The sequence below is a fragment of the Dipodomys spectabilis genome, unplaced genomic scaffold (assembly GCF_019054845.1).
Source record: "Dipodomys spectabilis isolate Male_0828 unplaced genomic scaffold, ASM1905484v1 ptg000668l, whole genome shotgun sequence".
Taxonomy (NCBI): domain Eukaryota; kingdom Metazoa; phylum Chordata; class Mammalia; order Rodentia; family Heteromyidae; genus Dipodomys; species Dipodomys spectabilis.
The window spans coordinates 160,124-179,299 of NW_024871345.1; the positions used below are offsets into that span (position 1 = coordinate 160,124).

At 54.4% G+C, this 19,176-nt stretch overlaps 1 protein-coding gene and 1 non-coding gene across 3 annotated transcripts; one reads left to right on the forward strand and one right to left on the reverse strand.

Moving 5' to 3' along the window:
* Positions 1-961: 961 nt before the first annotated feature.
* On the forward strand, positions 962-1,088 carry LOC122101476. The gene has a single exon (XR_006146388.1).
* Positions 1,089-3,628: 2,540 nt separating this feature from the next.
* Positions 3,629-17,725, reverse strand: Fsd2 (fibronectin type III and SPRY domain containing 2). Of its 2 annotated transcripts, XM_042671763.1 has the most exons (13): positions 17,046-17,725; positions 16,816-16,911; positions 16,037-16,267; positions 14,772-14,794; positions 13,389-13,510; positions 12,277-12,438; positions 11,673-11,807; positions 10,326-10,476; positions 9,243-9,376; positions 6,951-7,083; positions 6,192-6,368; positions 4,383-4,544; positions 3,629-4,291 (listed from the first exon to the last, which is right to left on the reverse strand). In XM_042671763.1, exons 1-13 carry the CDS (start codon positions 17,649-17,651, stop codon positions 4,210-4,212), a joined length of 2,214 nt encoding a protein of 737 aa, XP_042527697.1. In that variant the 5' UTR covers positions 17,652-17,725; the 3' UTR covers positions 3,629-4,209. The 2 variants fall into 2 exon arrangements, with proteins under 2 accessions (XP_042527697.1, XP_042527696.1); XM_042671762.1 differs by having other exon boundaries at positions 4,199-4,544.
* Positions 17,726-19,176: the final 1,451 nt, after the last annotated feature.

Here is a 19,176-nt window from a genome sequence, read left to right on the forward strand (position 1 = left end):
CCGGCTTGACCTTCTTGGTCAGCTTTTACTACTACTACTAACGACTAGTGCCTTAGCAGTCACTTGAGCCATGTCTCCACTTATGGCTTCTTTACTTTTTTTAATGATTAGCTGCAGAAAAGAGTCTTCCAGGCTTTTCTGGTTGGCTTCAAATACCATTCTCAGATTCAGACTCCCGAGTACCTAGAGTTACAGGCTTGAGCCACTGACGCCGGGCTTCAGAGGTGATTTTTGAGCTGTACTCCATTAGGTGGACAGGGAAGGGCAGGTCTGTTTTGTGTGCTGAGGAACCAGGCCTGCTTTATAAACTGCAGGTGGCACACACACAAACACAATGATGCTGTCTCACAATTACTCAGTGCTGTCCTGACTCCTGGGGGAGCTGCGTGTTTTCTCCTTGTCCCTCTCAGTTCAGTGATCTTTGAGATGAGGAAGGAAGTAGGAAAGTTGGGATCTTTCTGGGTGGCAGAAGAGACAAGATTTATGAAAAAACTAATGTACATACCCAGCAAATCTGTTTCCAAAAATTATGTTCTTGCTTTAGAAAATGGGCAAGTGGGAAATTGCAGTTTGATAGCTCGCAACCCCTCAATTCCTTTTAAAGAAAAAGAGCTATATTTAGGCTTAGGATTGAAAATGGGGAGACAGCAAGATTAGGGTCTGAGTTCAAACTACAAGAAGGTTGTTTTTTTTTTTTTGGGGGGGGGGGTGTCCAGTCATGGGCCTGAACTCTGGGCCTGCCAGCCCCAAACCCTCCCTGTCATCTTTCCAAATGGCAGTGCTGACCAGATGAGCTGGTCCTTCCAGATAGAAAGTCTCCTCTTGCATTTGGCTTAATTAGCCATAGTTGCAGTAAAGGAAGCAAATGTGAAGACTTAGCTTTCTTGAAGTTCACAGCTCAGTTACCTTTAATATCTTGACATGGTAAAGAAAGACCAGTGTTGGACTTGGTTGTGTTCTCCTGGAGACTAAGGAAATAGAGTCCTTGAAGTCAAGTCGACTCTGCTTTTAGCCTCCTAAAGGAAAAGGTAGATAGAACAGGTCTTGTTGGCAAAATAAATTCAAGACCTACTTATCTACCAACAGCATTTTTACACTTTCCATCGTCGTCGTCTTATAGAAAGTACGTGTGGTGAACTTTTAGATGAGAAAGGTGGAGACCGCCAGGTGTCAGTGGCCTGAGATCTGAAGAGCAAGGTTTGAAGTCAGCTAATTAAGCAGCAAAAAAGAGCTGGGCTGCAGGTGTGGACCAAGTGGTCAAGTGCCGCCAGGAGCAGAAAAGCAGAGAGCTCTAGTCCTTTTTAGTTCAAGCTCAGATAACCACACACACACACACACACACACACACACACACACGTACGTACGTTTGCTAGTGCTCACAAAGGCTCTGTGATTGTCTTACATACTCACCTCCCTTTTTGTGTGTGTGGGGTGCTGGAATTTGAACTCAGGACATTTACTCCATCACACACCAGCCCTTCTTTCTCTTTGTTAACATGAAGTGACAAGGCTGTGTAATGACTCAAGAGTTTTAAGTTGGTCTGTGTAAAGCTAAGAACCGATTTTTATATTACTGGTTTTAACCGCCCAGAGTCAGGTAGGGATCGTCACTACAATGGTCACATTTTAAAAACTTCTGTTTTGTTTTTTTTTTGGGGGGGTCCGGTCGTGGGGTCTGAACTCTGGGCCTGGGCGCTGTCCCTCAGCTCTTCAGCTCAAGGCTAGCCCTCTACCACTTGAGCCACAGCGCCACTTCCAGCTTTTTTCTTTTTGCTTATGTGGTGCTGAGGAATCGAACCCAGGGCCTCAGGCATGCAAGGCAAGCACTCTACCACTGAGCCACCTTCCCAGCCCCCAAGAACCGATTTTTATATTACTGGTTTTAACCGCCCAGGTAGGGATCGTCACTACAATGGTCACATTTTAAAAACTTCTGTTTTCTTTGTTTTTTTTTTTTGGGCAAGCACTCTAGCACTGAGCCACCTTCCCAGCCCCAAAACTTCTGTTTTCTAACAGACTTGTCAGCAAGTTTCCATGAGCACAGCCATGAGATAAACCCTTTCCTTGCTGAAATTCAGTTTCTTTAGCTCATTCATGGTACCTTAAGGAACTGGAATACCTTACTAGAAAACAAAAAAGCTTTTGGGGGTTGTTGTTCTAGACTTACTTTCCTTCTCTTCCCTTCTTGCAGAAGGCAGCAGAGATGATGAAGCAGACCTGGACCAGTAAGCCGAGTGCCCCAGTGCTGCTCCAAGGTGGACTGTGTGTCCCGAGTGGACTTTCAGGTCAGGTAATTCTCAATTCTAGGCAGCTCTTTTCTTTGTAAATAAAGACATTATTAAAGTCTTACAGTGTCAGGTTTTTATCTACTTTTCCACTCGTTCATCAGCAATTACAATGTAAAGTACTGTGAAGCCTAGAAGAGCCTGGATTTACCCTTTCCCATCATGTACTAAAAATGTTTCTGAATAAGTACATGTCTAGTGGCTCACACCTATAATCTTAGCTACTTAGGAGGCTGAGATCTGAGGATCACGGTTCAAAGCCAGCCTGGGCAGGAAAGTCTGTGAGACTCATCTCCAATTAACCACTAGAAAACCAGAAATGGTGCTGTGGCTCAGGTGGTAGAGCACTAACCTTGAGCTGAAGAGCAGAGCGTGCCCAAGCCCAGAGTTCAAGCCCACAACTGCAAAAAAAAAAAAAAAAGTACAAGTCTATTTTAGTTGTTTAAAATTTGAGCCATTCTGTGCTTATACCTCCTATACCTTATCTTGGGGCAGCTGGTCAGCTTGGCGGGGAATGTGTGTGTGTGAAGTTATCAGGGTAAGTTAATTCTTGAATCTGCTACAGTTTATATGAGACAGTTCAGTGGGGAATGAGGGGTACCGTTATTTTACTTACGACCTGGGCACTGTCCTTGAATTTTTTGGCTCAAGGCTAGCTCTCTACCACTTTGAACCACAGCTCCACTTCCAGGTTTTGAGTGGTTAATTGGAGAAAAGAGTCTCATGGGTCTTTTCTGCCTGGGATAGTTTCAAACCATGATCCTCAGATCTCAGCTTCCTGAGTAGCTAGGATGACAGGTGTGAGCCACCAGTGCCTGGCTTTAGGTTGTTTTTAATAAAACCCTGGGTGATGAGAAGTGGCCAGGTCTGTGCTTAGAGCCATGGTGCTGGTGCTGGGAGTCAGCACTGGTTCAGGAGTGGAGCTCTTGCTCTGAGCCCGACTTGAGCCTTGGTGCACTGTGCGGGAGAATGCAGCGAGGTCGCTGGGCTGCGGCAAGGCGGGGGCCCGAACGCCATCTGCAGGACGCTGTGCATTTGTGCTGGTGAGTGTTGGATGTGTCATGACTCCCCAGTGCTGGGGACACGGTGGTTTTCCCTTTGAAGAGAAGCAGTGGTGGAAGATGAGGTTCTGTCCAGTGTTGCGGGGCAGGCAGCAGCTCCTCCCAGGTCTTGGCTTCTGGTCTGGCCCTGCAGGTTGCGGGCAGTTCCTTGTCTGCGTGACCCCTGGGGTGGGCTGTGTTCCCTTGGGGCTTCTGTACCCCCTGGGCACAGGTCTTTGGGAGGTGCGGGAGCGCCCTGCCACCCCTCACAGCAGCAGTAGCAGGCGGATGCCAACCACACAATTTACTCAGCGTGTTTTATTTGGTGTACCTGTTACATGTGAGCTCCAGGGCAGTGTGGACAGCCTTTACGGGAGAGGCATCCTAGGGGCGTTAGGTCAGCATGTTGGGAGCAGTGCCATGGGGAGGGGCCCAGAGCCTGGAAGGGGGGACCAGGCTTCCAGGGGCGCTGAGGACTCAGGGCTCCCCATCTCCTGACAGCTTTGTCCTCAAGGGCGTCCCCAGGGGCGGTTGAAATGTCCCAGGTGCACAGGAGCTTCTGGAGCCATCAAGACCTTCCTCCCCCAAGCCCCTGAGGCCTCAGACTCAAAATGCTCGCAGGTACACAGATGGGTGTGCTGAATGCTCAGGCGTGCTCAGATGGGTGTGCCGAGTGCTCGCGTGTGCTCAGATGGGTGTGCTGAGTGCTTGCGTGTGCTCAGATGGGTGTGCTGAGCACGTGGCAGCCCTTCGGGTTCATTGAGTCCACCCCTCCTCTTTCATGGCCACCCTAGTGCCAAGTAGGTAAGGGCGCATGGACCCAGCATCTGGGTCAGGTGAAAGGACCCTGCATGCCAGTCTGCCAGATACTAACAAGACACAAATTACATGAGGCACCCAGTGCTCGAATCCAAGGCAACCGTGGCTGGCAGAGGGCAGGAACAGAGAAGAGGGTGCCAGCAAGGCCTAGTAGAAAGAGGCATGCCTGGGTGTTGAAATGCCATTATGTATCTTTAGACACCCCGGCTTTTCCAAAGAAAAACAGGGGTGCACAAACCGGTGAAGCTGACAGCTGTAGGTGTACAGGTGCTGAGCGCTGTCCGCGTTGAAGAAGGACAGCTTCGACTTCTCGTAATCTAACAGGACACCAATCTGCTTCGGTGCTACTGTTATTCTTATGTCTGGTGTTTTCCCGTTGTGCAGAAATTCATATTTGTGCCTGAAAATTCAGTTTCACAACAAAGCTTCAGAAATTCCAGCAGTAGAGCTATTCATAGAGCATTTCTTGTCAGTTCCATTCATTCCTGTGATCTGTATTCTGTTAAGTGACTACCAAGTTAGCATGTCATTTTTAAAAACCTCTATTCTCACATTTGTCCTGAGAAACATGTTTTCCAATTCTGTTCTTGGGCAACTTCTCTACCTCAGAAACTTACATAAAGACTGGTGAACTAATCCTGCACCAAAATTAGCATAGACGGCACAGGGGAACGCTGGGCAGCAAAGCCCCGGTGTGTAGATCTTGTGGGATAAAGATGTTTGCCAGGGGTCCTGCTGGCCACGTGGAAAGAAGAGCACTGCACCATCCGGTTATGATTCTGACCGAATAGGGCGTCGCGGCTGGGGCCGGGAGCCCTACCTCCCTGGCCGGGTCCCGTGCGCGCGGTGTGCTTTGTGAAATGGCTGAAACCAAGGCCAGCCTGACCCTTGACCTGCAGTCATGGGGGAGTCTGTGTGCCAGCATCTTGGTCCCAACGCCCAGAGGAGCGCTTGGAATACGATCTGAATGTGTCAGTGAGCCAGCCAGCCTGCCTCCATCCTGGTTCACAGGGTCTGAGCAGCCACGGGGAGCTAGAGTCCTGGAACCAGGAACAAGATCTAAGAGTCCCCTGGAAACCTTGCCCTCCTCTGGTGACGTGACTTCTCAGTACCCTCCCTGTCCCCCCCCCCGGAAACTGCTGCGGCTCCGGGCTTTGCTTCTACCTGCTGTCCTGTTTCCTTGCGTGTCCACTGCTCGCTGACTGACCCCAAGCCCTTCACTTCACAGCGCTCCCCGCTTCCCCTGTGCCCGCTCACACCCACCATTTCTAAAGGAGACCCTGACCTTCAGCCTTCCTTGGGACCAGTGACAGCCTCCTGTGCAGCGTGGCGCACAGGGATTCCTGCACCTTTGGTCAGGTCCTGAGCTCTGTGTCAGCTCCATCCCTCTTGGTGTGTGCCTGGCCACAGCACAGGTTCAGATAAACTGGGTGGAGGTCAAGCAGAGAACAGGACAGCGCTCACCAAGCCAGGTTAGAGCCCCATGTGCAGAGGCTGCTGGGGAGCAGCATGGAGGCTGCAGTTGGGTTTGTGTATGACTTGTTCTAACCGTGGCCTAAGCCTGAAGGTCCCGTGACCAGCCACACTGCCCAGCCCGCGTCCAAGCAGACTTCGCAGCAGAAAGCCATTTTTACTCTTCCAGGTTTAGTGGAAAAGGAAGGAGCGGGGTTTCAAGTCAAGCTGCACCAAGTGACGCTGAAGCTGAGCACAAGAGAAAACCAGGGGTTTAGTGTCGGGAATGCGTCTGCGAAGCAGGACTGCCCGAGTCCTCTCGGGGTCAGAGCTGCCTGCTGTGGCAACCTTACTTCCACCAGGACACGACGGTGAGCAGAGTAGAGCCCTGTTGGCACCTAATGAACTTCAGACATTTTTAACTTAAAATGCTCTTTCTCTTGGTGCTGGAACTTCGGGAAAAGGGGCTGGCTACAACCCCTGGCGTGCCTGAGAATATTTATACAACGTAACTTGGCTCTTGGTCACGGTGGAAGTGCAAACCTGGTTCTCAGATCTTTCCAACCTTAACCTTGGGTCCCAGAGTCTGCTTTACCTGGATGAGGAGAATGTGTGCCTCAGGCACCAGGCCTGCGGGCTTGCCCCGAGGTCCTCCTGTCTCGGGATGTCCTCAGAGGCCACGCCCACGGTGTAGTCAGAGTGTTCATCCACCTCCACCTCCCAGTAATGGCGGCCTCGGAAGGGGATTAGATTTCCCATGACAGCAGCACACCTGGTTTTACAAAGTAGGAGTGAAGGCTGGGGCTGTCGCGGTGGCCTGGCCTCCGGTTTCCTGCCACACTTCACTGTGATCTGAAATGTAAATCTGGACCTGCATTAAATCGTCAGACCGTCCTGCCCTCCTGGGCCTCGTCCCGTCCCGTCCCGTCCTGCCCTCCTGGGCCTCGTCCCGTCCGGTCCCGTCCTCCTGGGCCTCGTCCTGTCCCGTCCCGCCCTCCTGGGCCTCGTCCCGTCCGGTCCCGTCCCGCCCTCCTGGGCCTCATCCCGTCCCGTCCTGTCCCGCCCTCCTGGGCCTCGTCCTGTCCTGTCCCGCCCTCCTGGGCCTTGTCCCGTCCCGTCCCGTCCTGCCCTCCTGGGCCTCGTCCCGTCCCGTCCTCCCTGACCTGACGGGCGCCCCGCTGCAGCCTGGCGCATCTCTACATCCCAGAGTCCCTCCTGCAGGGCCTGCCCTCCCAGAGGCCACCTTCAGACCCCCATCCACCCAGCCCCGCCTCCCCACCAGCCCGCTCTTCTCTCGGTGACACTGTCCTGAGGGAAGTGTGCAGAACATTCTCGGGAGCCGCGCTTTGTGTACCTGCTGAAGCGGATCTGGCTGGGCAGTGGCTCCCGGGCTGGGGTTTTCCTTTCGCTTCGAAGCACCGTCAACCCGTCCTCAGAAATGGTCAGCGCGGGGTGGCAGGTGTCCTTGTTCAGGTGGAAGACGCTTCCTGTGGGAGAGGGGACACCGGAGACCCCCCGTGGTCACTCCAGACCCCCGCCTGGGCTTGAGGCCCTGGCGGTGGCCGTGTCCCAGGCTCAGTGGCCTTGTTCCCACCCTCACCGACTCCACAGGCCGCACAGAACTCAGCAGTTGGCAAGTTGTCTTCTTCAGTCCTCACAACCGCCCTTAAAATCGGGTATTTCTGTTTCCATTTTATAGGTGAGGAACCTGAGGCGGGTGGGTGAGGAATTGGCTGGGAAACAGCAGCACTGAATCTGAACCCTGCCTCTCGCTCCAGAGGCTGGGCCCTTCCTTGGGAGCTGTAAATGCCAAACCTGGGCAAGAACTTCTACCCCTTTTCCCCAAGGGGCCTGGAATCGAACCATCGATTAGACATCGATGAACAAAATTCAACATCCAGCTCACAATTAGGGCAGCTGGGGAGAGGAAAGATTAAAATGAAGCCCACGGAAAAGTCGTTCAGCTGCTTGGAGTGGAGCACAGTGATCATGGCTAAGGCCAGCCCAGACCAAAGTTATGAGAGACCTTATCTCAAGGACAAGCCAGTCTCGGTGGTTCATGCTATGCCTATAATCCCAGCGGTGCAAAAAGCTTGAAACTTGATGAAATATAAAGAAGGAAAGGCTGAGGGGGTGTGGCTGAAGTAGTTGTGCATTTGCCTAGCAAGCATGAAGCCTTGAGTTTAAAATTTTTATTTATTTATTTTTTATTTTTGTCGGTTGTGGGGCCTGAACTCTGGGCCTGGGCGCTGTCCCTTCAGCTCAAGGCTAGCGCTCTACCGCTTGAGCCACAGCGCCACTTCTGGCTTTTTCTGCTTATGTGGTACTGAGGAATGGAACTCAGGGCCTCATGCATGCTAGGCAAGCGCTCTACCACAGAGCCACCTTCCCAGCCCCAAGTTTAATTTTTAAAAAGTGATTCAGGCAAGATTTAATGAAACACTGCAGTACTGGTACTAGAATTCATCGTGTCTTAGCCCAGCCCTTCTTAGGTTCGCATTGGTGATGTCTCATCGTCTCAAGCTCTAGTTCAAGCATCACCACTGATGAGCAAGCAGGTGCCTTGCATTTCACACCAGGCGGTCCTCCTTGCTCCTGGGTTTTTGCTGATTGGCATTCACTCCATTTTCCTTGTATATTGTGCACTCCAGAACACTGTATGCTCTAGAAGACCATGCACTTGAGTATACTGTGTGCTCTAGAACATTACGTGCTCTAGAACACCATGTGCTCTGGGAATACTGTGCGCTCTAGAACACCATGCACTCTAGAATACCGTGTGCTCTGGAACACTGCGCTCTAGTATACTGTGTGCTCTGGAACACCGTGTGCTCTGGAACACCGTGCGCTCTAGCATACTGTGTGCTCTGGAACACCGTGTGCTCTAGAACACTGTGTGCTCTGGAACACTACACTCTAGAACACCGTGCACTCTAGAACACCGTGCGCCCACGCAGAGGTGACTGATCAAGCGTTGTCTCTGCTTTTGCTCTCGGCTCCCGGGCCGTGAGTCATGGCCAACAAGTGGAGGGAGGCATTGTCCGTCCCTGTTGCGTGACCTCAGGCGGCTGTGCCACTTGCCTTGCTGTAAACATGGGCCAGTTGCAGGCCCTCTCTCCCTGGCCTTGGAGTGGGGACAAAATGGCTCCATGTTCCTCAGTGAAAGGCCCCAGCATTAAGAGGGGCTGTCCTGTGAGCCTGCCAGGCCCCAGCTGGGCCCCCACTCCGCCCACCTGAGGTGGGTTTCTGGGAGAGGTGTGGGGAGCCCTGGCCTCACAAGGCCCCACAGCGCTCAGCACAGAGCCCGGGGTGGCGGCACTGCAGAGAGCTCTGCCAACGCAAGCCTTCTCTGACATGCTGCTGGTGATGAGGGGCCGAGCAGCACCGCAGAGAGGGCCGGGGGTGCAGAGGGGGCCATGTCGGCCTCTTGCAGGGACGCTCAGGCAGGGCTCTTCCGGGGGGTTTCCTGAAGATCCCTAAGGGAGGGATTTGCTTGTGGGACAGCGGGGGCTGGGTGCCAGGGATGGGGGGAAGGGCAGGGGTGGTGGGCACAGGCACAGCCCGTACACAGCACAGCTCTCTGCCGCTGCTCCACAGCACTGGGTCTGCGGGGAGTGGCCCCTTGGGGTGTGGCCTGGGCACAGACCTGTTGTGTGGACAGTGGCAGGCTGGCTCTTGGCGCTGGAGCCTCCCACGTTCAGGGCCCGCACGTAGACTGTGTAGCGCTGCCCAGGCAGCAGCTGTATCAGGGACTCACAGGTTGGGATGCCCACAACCGACCTGGGTGGGGGGAGAACGCAGTCAGTGCTCAGGACCACCCGTGAAGGAGTTTGCTCTTCCTGCAGCAGTGGGTAAGGTGCAGGGGACATCTGGAGCCTCTGACAACACCATCATTCTGGGCTGATCCCATGTGTCAGGTGCGTCTAAAGCCTCAGCACAAATTGCAAAGGTGACTTGAGCCACAACAGTGGCCAGAGCCGCTGGACACCCAGCCCCACCCCCGAGTAGCTCAACAAGTAGAGACCCCAGTGAGCTTCACAGTGGCTGGGATAGAGGGGTCCCACCAGCAGACAGGGAGGATCGATGGCCGGTTCCACTTAGTGCTGAAGAGTTGGAGCTCCAGGAGCTGATGCCAAACTTTTCTGCTTCACCAGAGCCAGAGAGACCCCTGCTGGGTGGGGGCAAGCTGCTGCCAGGCACGGGCCCAGTTCCTTCCCATCCACCCTTCCAGACCTTCAGGCCCTGAGTGTGAGTGCCTCCCTCTCTCTGCAGCCAGCGGTGACCATGGCAACCAGCGGTGACCATGGCAACGGGGGGGGGGAGTGGACCAGGGGAGGTACAACAGACCATCTACCACAGACAGTAGCCCAATGAGCCGTCCCAGTCCTCCACCCTCCCTGCAGGGCAGGTGCGTGTGGGGGCCACTCCAGCCCCAGAAGCCCCCAAAGTCGGGCGCCCCTCCAGGGCCGCCTCCGCGCCCCTCTTTTCCTCACTCAGCAGCTCCCTCGACCGGAACGTCTCCTTGCCTTCCCAGTACCACCTAGGCCTTCGGTATTTGGTGAATGAATGAATGGGTTGTGTTAAAAGAAAAATCAAAATGTGAGGCCTCCGGCGTTTCCACTCTCTCACCTTCAACAGCAGCATGGCAGCTACTTCTGAAAACGACGCGGCCTACGAAGAAGAAGCCTGACCTGGCCCACCCCCTCGCGCGTCTACGTCCCAGACTCACTCGGTCACGCCCGAGGCCTGCGGAGTCGCTGCCAGCGTCAGCTCCACAGTGTAGGAGTCCACCGGGCGCAGGCTCCCGGACTCCCAGCTGATGAGAGCGGCCCCCTCACAGCTCCTGATCTCCTCGCACCTTATCACCGGCGGAGAGGGCGCTACGTGGGGGAGACAGGCAGAGGGCAGTCATGGCGGCCATTCTGCTCAGTCATGGACAAATACACAAAAGACTCGACTTTCCACGGGGGCCCCGCCCACCCATCTCCGTGGGACGCTGGGGATCGGGCTCTGCATGCCACGTACGGCAAAGTGTGGCCCACTCTACCACAGAGCTGGCCCGGTGCCAGGAAGGCCAGCGTGCTCAACAGCACCGCACCCCTCCCAGAGGCTCCCGCGGCAGACAGCTCTGTGAGCCTTGAAAGTGGTGCCAGGGGCCTGGCTTAAGTGGTCGAGGACCTGCTCCGTCTGTGCAAGGCCTTGAGTTCAAACATCAGCACAGGAAAAGATGTTGTGTGACCTAGTGCAGTTTTTGTTTTGAACAATCATAAGTAAGTGTCTCTGTGATATCAAGTGTGTAGATTTAGTGTATTAAAAACACTGGCCCCTTGGGGCTGGGAAGGTGGCTCAGTGGTAGAGCGCTTGCCTTGCATGCCTGAGGCCCTGGGTTCGATTCCTCAGCACCACATCAGCAGAAAAAAAAAAAGGCTGGAAGTGGCGCTGTGGCTCAAGTGGTAGAGCGCTAGCCTTGAGCTGAAGAGCTGAGGGACAGCGCCCAGGCCGAGAGTTCAGGCCCCACGACTGGACCAAAAAAAAAAATCCAAAAAACAAAACAAAAATTAAAAAAAACCCACTGGCCCAAGCTGGGTGCTGGTGGCTCACACCTGTCATCCTAGTGACTCAGGAGGCTGAGATCTGAGGATCGAGGTTCAAAGCCAGCCCGGACAGGAAAGTCTGTGAGACTCCTATCTCCAATAAACCACCAGAAAACCGGAAGTGGCGCTGTAGCTCAAGTGGTAGAGCACTCACTTTGAGCTGAAGAGCTGAGGGACAGTGCCCAGGACAAGAGTTCAAGCCCCACAACCAACCAAAAACAAACAAACAAAAAACATCGGCCCAGCGTGGCAGTAAACAACTGGAATCCTGGCACTTTGGAGGTAGAAGCAGGAGGATTGTGAGTTTGGAGTCAGCCTGGGCTACATAGTTAGACTCTGTCTCAAAAATAAATAAATAAACGAATGAATGAATAAATAAATAAATAAAACTAAAAGGAAGAATGTCACCCAGGTCCTCCTGGCCTTTCCCCGGGGCCTGGACGCTGACTCCCGGGTCCCCGCTGTGGAGGAGAGCGGGTTACCTGTCACGTATGTGGCGACTTCACTGCTTGGGCTGGGTCCTGCCCTGTTCTCTGCTATGACCCAGAATTCATACTGCGTATTGGGCTCAAGGTTTCGCACCGAGCAGTATGTTTCTTTGACTGTCACTGTAAATTCTGGGGGAGAAAATTCAGAGAAGAATTTAAAGTGTCTCCAACTCCCTGTGCAATCCTCAGTGCTGTGGAAGGTGCGTCCCCGCCCCGCCCCGCCCCGCCCCGCCCCGCGCTCTGCAGTGGGCTACTCTGGAGCATCTGTCTGTCACCGCGCTATTCCTTGAAGCCAGGCTTCCTCCGTGGCATGCCCGGACAGTGGGGCAGGGCTGGGGAAGCGGCCATCCCAGAGTCCTCCTACATCTGGACGTGGATCCCATCAGCAGCCCCTCACCCCTCAGGGGTCTGCACACACGTCAGGATGGACATGCTAGAAGAATCTGGCCATGCAAGGCCTCCTCCCCAGGGACGCACACAGGCAGGGACTGTGCCAGGACAGCCCTGACACCCAGCCGCCGTGGGTGTGGTTCTCACCAGTGGCTGCCATTTGCCCTCCCGGCCATGCCACCCTGTGCCCCCACAGCTCCCTGCGGACCTTTCCCCGCGTGGTCCTTGTGGGGAGAGCTGTCCTGCGCAGGCCGGTAGCACAGCTGGTAGCGCTCCACCGTGTCGTCGGAGTGCAAGCTCCAGCACACCCGGACAGAGGAGCTGGTGGCCGAGTTGGGGGCCTGCCGATTTATCACCGGAGCGGAGGGAGCTGAGCAGGAAGAGAGGAAAGAACAAGAGCACGTGAGGAGCTGGGAGTGTGGGCGGGGGCTGGGGGCAGAGCGGCCTGCACTGGGCGTGCACGGGTCTGAGTCCATCTGCTGTGAGCTGATCAGTTCCTTCTGCCCATTGCGGTGGCCACACCTCTGTACCTGAGGTACAGAGAATTGAGGTTCAAAGCTAGCCCTGGAAGAAAGATCCATGAGACTATCTCTGATTTAACTGGCAAAATACTGGACTGGAGGTGTGGCTCAGGTGGTAGAGTATCAGCCAAACAAACAAGCTGAGTGAGCACAGAGTCCTGAGTTCAAGCCCCAATACCGGGAGAAAAAGTAGCATCATGTCCTCACCCCCAGAGTCTGTCACACACAATCAGGAAGCAAGAAGACACATTTCCCTTTGACTTCCCTCTTCTACGTAGCACCTCCCTTCGTCCCAGGCTTTTAAGAAGTCGAGAATCAATCAGTGCTGCCCAGGAGCTGGGTGGAGGAAGAAACCAGGATTTTTTTTTTTTTGCCGGTCGTGGGACTTGAACTCTGGGCCTGGGCGCTGTCCCTCAGCTCTGCAGCTCAAGGCTAGCGCTCTACCACTTGAGCCACAGTGCCATGTCCAGTTTTCTGGTAGTTAATTGGAGATAACAGTCTCATGGACTTTCCTGTCTGGGCTGGCTTTGAACCGTGATCCTCAGATCTCGGCCTCCTGAGTAGCTAGGATGACAGGTGTGAGCCATTGGTGCTTGGTGAAACCAGGAATTCTTGTTCAAAAAAGCAAAGATTCAGTTATGCAACATGAATAAGATGCCCAGGGTTCACAGTATGGTGTTTTGCACTTTAAGAGATGTGAGAGGACACAGTCTATCTCTGCTCTTTCTCCCCCCTCCCCCGCCCCTTTCCCTTCCCCCTCCTCTTCCTCTCTCTCAGAGGACACAGGGGAGAGTCCTACCTGGAATGGCATTCATTGACCCCATCAGCTGCTCCACCTCAGTGAAGTCCAAGGTCTGGTCTTCAAAGTCCGGTTGTGCAGAGATCTCCACATGGGTCTGTGTTTTCAGGAAGTTCCCCAGTCTGTAGGTTCACAGAGGTATAGGTGTGCCCGCGGTGCGGGCTGGGACTCCTCCTCTGCCAGGCTCAGGCTGGACTGCAACCCACCTATTTTAGGCTTCCCTTCATTGCTGTGGTGTCAGGGTTTCCCATGCCCAGCTCTCTGTTGAGAGGGGGTCTGGTGACCTTTCCTGCTCAGGCTGGCCTCTACCCCAAATCTTCTCTATCTCAGCTGGGATCACAGACATGAGCTACAGGAGCCTGGCTATTTGTCTTTCTGTCTCTCTCTCTCTCCCTTCCTTCCTTCCTGTCATTGGTCATGGGGCTTGAACTCAGGGCCTAGGCACTGTCCCTGAACCCTTTTGTTCAAGTCTACTGCTCTACCACTTTGAGTCACAGTGCTATTTCTGGTTTTCTGGTGGTTATTGGAGATAAGAATCTGATAGACCTTTCCTGCCTGGGCTGGCTGTGAACCACAATTCTCAGATCTCAGCTTCCTGGAGCTAAGGATTACAGGCCTGAGCCACTGGCACCTGGCTAGTTTGTTTTCTTGATGATAGTCCTTTTAATGGAAAGAGAGAAGAGTTTCAATGTACCACTCTCCTTCCTATGTTTTCTGTGCTAGGATTACAGATGTGAACTGCTATGCAGGCTTGGTAGGCTCATTAAGTTTTGCCTAGACCGACCTCAAGTCACAGTTCTATCTCTGCCTCTCAGGCTGCTGGGGTTACAGGTGGCTGTGAGTGTGTATTACTGTGCCTGGTAACAATTCCGATTTGTATTTCCTTTAGGGGTTAAGGATGTTGAACAGTTTTTCATCTTTTAAGAATGGTCTGTTCATTCATCCGGAGCTCTGGGTCTTCTTGTACCTTTCTCTTGGCAGTCACAAGGTTCTATGTGGCAAAGGCAGAATCTGAAATCCATCTGATATTACATTATCAAGTCTCTGTGTTCACATTGCTTTACAGACACTGTCTTACTAGGGATTCACAACTGGTTAGTAAATGCACTGGTGAACCTGCTGAGGGTGGTAGGGTTTGAACTCCCAGCTGTCTGACTATAAACCTGCTTTTTCAGCTGCCGGTCTGGGGCCTAGAGCAGCTGGGAGAGGCAGGAGCTTCCTCCAGACCCCTCCTCCCGGTGGAGGAGGGCTTGAAGATACCCACCCACAGCATGCCCCCTTCTGCCCTGAGACTCTGAGAGTCAGCTCTAGGGACCTAGCGCTGTCACCCCAGTGCTAAGCTGCTCATGGGACAGACTCCAGGGCTGAGGACAGTGGAGTTACCTGTCGGCCATGGCCACCGCGTCCTGCGGGAACACAGAAGAGAAACAGTGAGTCAGTGTGGGAAGGGACTTTTCTTTCCCAAACAGATGATAATATGAACATGCTTAAATACTTGGAAACAAACACACAAACCAGCTGTCCATACCCTCACAAAGCCAGCCACTGAGTGTGACCTTTGTTTGTTTTTGTCGGTCATGGGGCTTGAACTCTGGGCCTGGGCACTGTTCCTCAGCTCTTCAGCTCAAGGCAAGTGCTCTACCACTTGAAACATAGCAACACTTCCAGTTTTCTGGTGGTTTATTGGAGGTAAGAGTCTCACAGATGGGCTGGGAAGGTGACTCAGTGGTAGAGCGCTTGCCTTGCATGCCTGAGGCCCTGGGTTCGACTCCTCAGTACAACATAAGCAAAAAGAAAAAAAAAAAGCCGGAAGTGGAGCTATGGATCCAGTGGTAAAGCGCTAGCCTTGAGCTGAAGAGCTGAGGGACAGCGCCCAGGTCCAGAGTTCAGGCCCCACAACTGGACCCGCCCCCCCCCCCAAAAAAAAAAAAAGAGTCTCACGGACTTTCCTGCCTGGGCTGGCTCTGAACCGCAATCCTCAGATCTCAGCCTCCTGAGTAGCTAGGATGACAGACTCGAGCCACCGGCATCTGACCCGAGTGTGTCCTTTGGACCACTGCCTGAAAGATTACAAGGGTTCCCTGACTGGAGACGGCGCTCGTTAGGTGACGGGTCACCCGCTGCGGACAGCCCACGTGTGCCCGGCTTTCCCGGGGTGGGCCGTGGTGAGAGGAAACCTGTGTGTGTCAGGAAGCACCTGTGTGTGCCATTGCTCGTGTCTGAGACAGTGGCACAGGGATTGTGGACTCAGAAGCATGGCTGTCAACAGCTCCCCTGGGGCCTGACAGACACTCTCCAGCGTAGTCACCCCAAACCCAGCAGGAAGGAGGTGGAAGCCCCTGAGGCTGAGGTGGCCAGCAGGCTCCTGAGAGCGCAGTGGCGGCTGGCGCCGTGAGCCGCGTCTGAGCTGGCGCGGCCGCTCACAGTGCAGGCGGACAGCCACAGCTTCCCACGGGAGAACGTGAAGGAGTCACAGGGACACAGACCACCGTCGCCAGCTCCAGGGGCTGAGACTGAGCTGTACAGTGCCTAGCGAGCAAGTGTGAGGCCCTGAGTTCAAACCCCAGTAACACCCAAACAACAAAACACAAGGCCCGCGGGGCACCTCCGGCTCCTCTCCCCCTTTCTGTGTCTGTGCCGTTTCTGACCTTTAAGAAGGCAGCCTTGTCCCGGTGGCACACCTCCTCCATCGCCTCCATCAGCTCTTTGCAGGCCTCCAGGCTCTCTCCGCAGCTGACCAGCTGTCCGTACAGGGCCTCCAGCTTCTCTTTCTTTCTCTCCCCGAGAGCCTGTATGTTTTCCTCATAGTTTTGAGCAAGCGTTTCCAAGATCTCGTTGTAATGGGACTCAAAGTTTTGTTCCTGTCTTCCGAAGTTCTCCTGAAAGACAGCCGGCCTCAGTCGGGGCCTCCGTGCCCGGGTGCGGTGGCAGTCACTGAGGCCCACCAGCCTGGCAGCACTCTGCCATCCTTTTCCAGTTCAGCTTCCTCCTGCTGCCATGACAGCCGGCCCAGGAGACTACCAGTTTTTTTAAGGTAGGAAGAGAGGCCTTCCTATATTTCCTCCTGAGCTGTCAAAGCTCCGGATCTTCACTTCACAGGAACCTCAGCACTACTAGATCCTGACCACCAGGGGGAAGGGGAGGTGAGGAGCAGGGCTGTGGCCAAGGGGGCGCTGCCCTTATGACATGCAGAGAGGAGAGGGGGTGCCGTCCTTAACCGGGGAGCACAATGCATGAGGCAGGGGGATGTGCGGGCAGAGCGGTCCCTGCCCAGGGCACCGGTGCAGAATGGGGTGACCTGCGTGTGTGCGTGTGCATCCGCCTGGGGGCAGTGGGAGGGCTGAGGCTGCGGAGGAGAGCAGGCAGCGGGGCAGTGCTGTGTGTGAGAAAGCACGTCCACTAAGGCGCGCCAAACGAACACGCTCACCTCCACCGTGACGAAAACCTCCTCCAGGTGGCTTGCGAAGTTCTCCATGTCGATGATCTGCTGTTCCAGGCGGTACATGTTCCTGTGGATCTCATCCTGCCAGCAGAGCATCACCAAGGAGGTGTTAATGCTGCCTTGGTCCTGTCTATCCCCAAGATCTATTTCACGCGCGCACACACACAAACACACACACACACACGCACACGCACACGCACGCACGGAGCTCCTACCCTGGCACTCTCCAGCGCCTTGTCCAGCGGGGTCACGTGGTGGTCCCTGTGTGCTGGCGAGTCCCTCTCGGCAGCCCTGAGCGGAGTCTTGCAGGTGACACAGAAGACGTCCGCGGCTTCCTCCTCATCCTCCTCCTCCGGGATGACGTAGCACTCGTACTCCTCGCTGGCCCGGCCGTGCGTGTACCGGTAGGCTTCCCGTGCGTCCCGGCACTGGCCTGCGGAGCCCCAGCCTCCATAGCCCGGCTCCTCGGCCTCTCCACTAAGCCCGAGGTCTCTCTGCACCCCATAGGGGGGATACCCAGGAACCCCCATTCTGTCTTCATCGACTACCTCGTCCCCTAGTTCATGGTCATCTTCGAGGCCATATAACTGGACAAGCTCACCCACTCGCCCCTGAAGGTCTCCTCGTACCTTTGCTTCCCCTGCCCCTCCCGGCTCACTGCCGACTTCAGCTTGGCCTACTTCTCTCCTAATGCTTGTGTTTTCTTCAGGGAGGATGTGTTGTCGGTCCTCAGAGTCATACAGGTCCATGTGGTAAAAGCTGAAGTCTCTGGAGGCTACAGGCCTGTCCAACCCAGGCTCCTCCTCAGCTTCCTCATCCATGGCGATTCAGGGAGCCCTGGGATGCTGGGGTGTGCACAACAGCTCCCTCCCCAAGGATTAAGGGGGATATGCTGGGTCCTAGGGTTTGCAAAGAGCAAAGGTCTCAGTGCCCGAGCACACAGCCAGTATAGAAGATGGCCACGAGAGCCAGCACCACTCCAGAACAGGTTTAGATCATGGCCAGCTCAGGGAGTTTTCACTGTGAACCGCTTGAGAGAGTGGGGTAGTTAGCGGGATGTGATGATATAGGCAAAATCCCAGCACTTGGGAGGCTGAGGCAGGAGGCTAGTACGTTCATGACCAGCTTGGGCTACATACTGAGACTGTCTCTTAAAAAAGTTTTTAAAGGGCTGGGAAGGTGGCTCAGTGGTAGAGCGCTTGCCTTGCATGCCTGAAGCCCTGGGTTCCATTCCTCAGCACCACATAAGCATCACATAAGCAAAAAGAAAAAAAAGCCGGAAGTGGCGCTGTGGCTCAAGTGGTAGAGTGCTAGCCTTGAGCTGAAGAGCTGAGGGACAGCGCCCAGGCCCAGAGTTCAGGCCCCCCGCCCCCCAAAAAAAGTTTTTAAAAAGGTGCATTTTTGGCCAGGAACTAGTAGCATATACCTGTAGCCTAGCTACTTGGGAGGCGAAGATTGGGAGGGTTCCAGTTCAAAGCCATCCTGGGATGCAAAGCACCAAGATGAACTGTTAGGCAGACAGAGCAAGAGGACTGGTGCACTGGCTGGCAGGAAAGAACTCTTCTCTTCTTTCCCCGCCCACACCTGCCCTCTGTACACACATGGGATTGTGCTCAGAGCCAAAGCAGAGGTTTGCAACTCAGCCCACAGCTTTCCCCTCAGCCCTGCCTTTAGGGAGAAAGGAACCGCATGACCACCACATGACCAACTGACATTTTGTGAAGCATAAAATGGAGGTTCCGTCTATAATGAACTGCCTGGCCCTGTGCCATAGGGTGGCAGTGGAAAAACCGAGCAGAAATGCCTACAAAGAGGTGCAGAAAACATTTACCCTGCCAGCTGCAACTTCTGTAATTTACCAAGATAGCTCTTCCCTTTTTTGTGTGTTTTTTTTGGGGAGGATCCGGTTGTGGGGCTTGAACTCTGGGCCTGGGCGCTGTCCCTCAGCTCTTCAGCTCAAGGCTAGCATTCTACCACTTGAGCCACAGCGCCACTTCCGGCTTTTTCCTTTTTGCTTATGTGGTGCTGAGGAATCGAACCCAGGGCCTCACTCAGCACGCAAGGCCACCTTCCCAGCCCCAGCTCTTCCCTTTTAAAGGAAAGAAACCACCTTAATATGGTGGCATTCGGCTGGGTTTCTAATCATAGTTTCCCATTAGAATAACATCATTTCCCCAAACTTGCCTGCTCCTTTAGACGCTGTCTTGGAACTCAGAGGACCTGGATTTCTGCAGGAAGACTGGAAGCTTGACCAGGGGGCTCCCCTTTCTGGTGGGGCCTCTTCTCCCCCCGGGGTTCTGCCAGAGGGGCACAAAGCTGGACGGTAACAGGAGCTGCCTCCCGCTG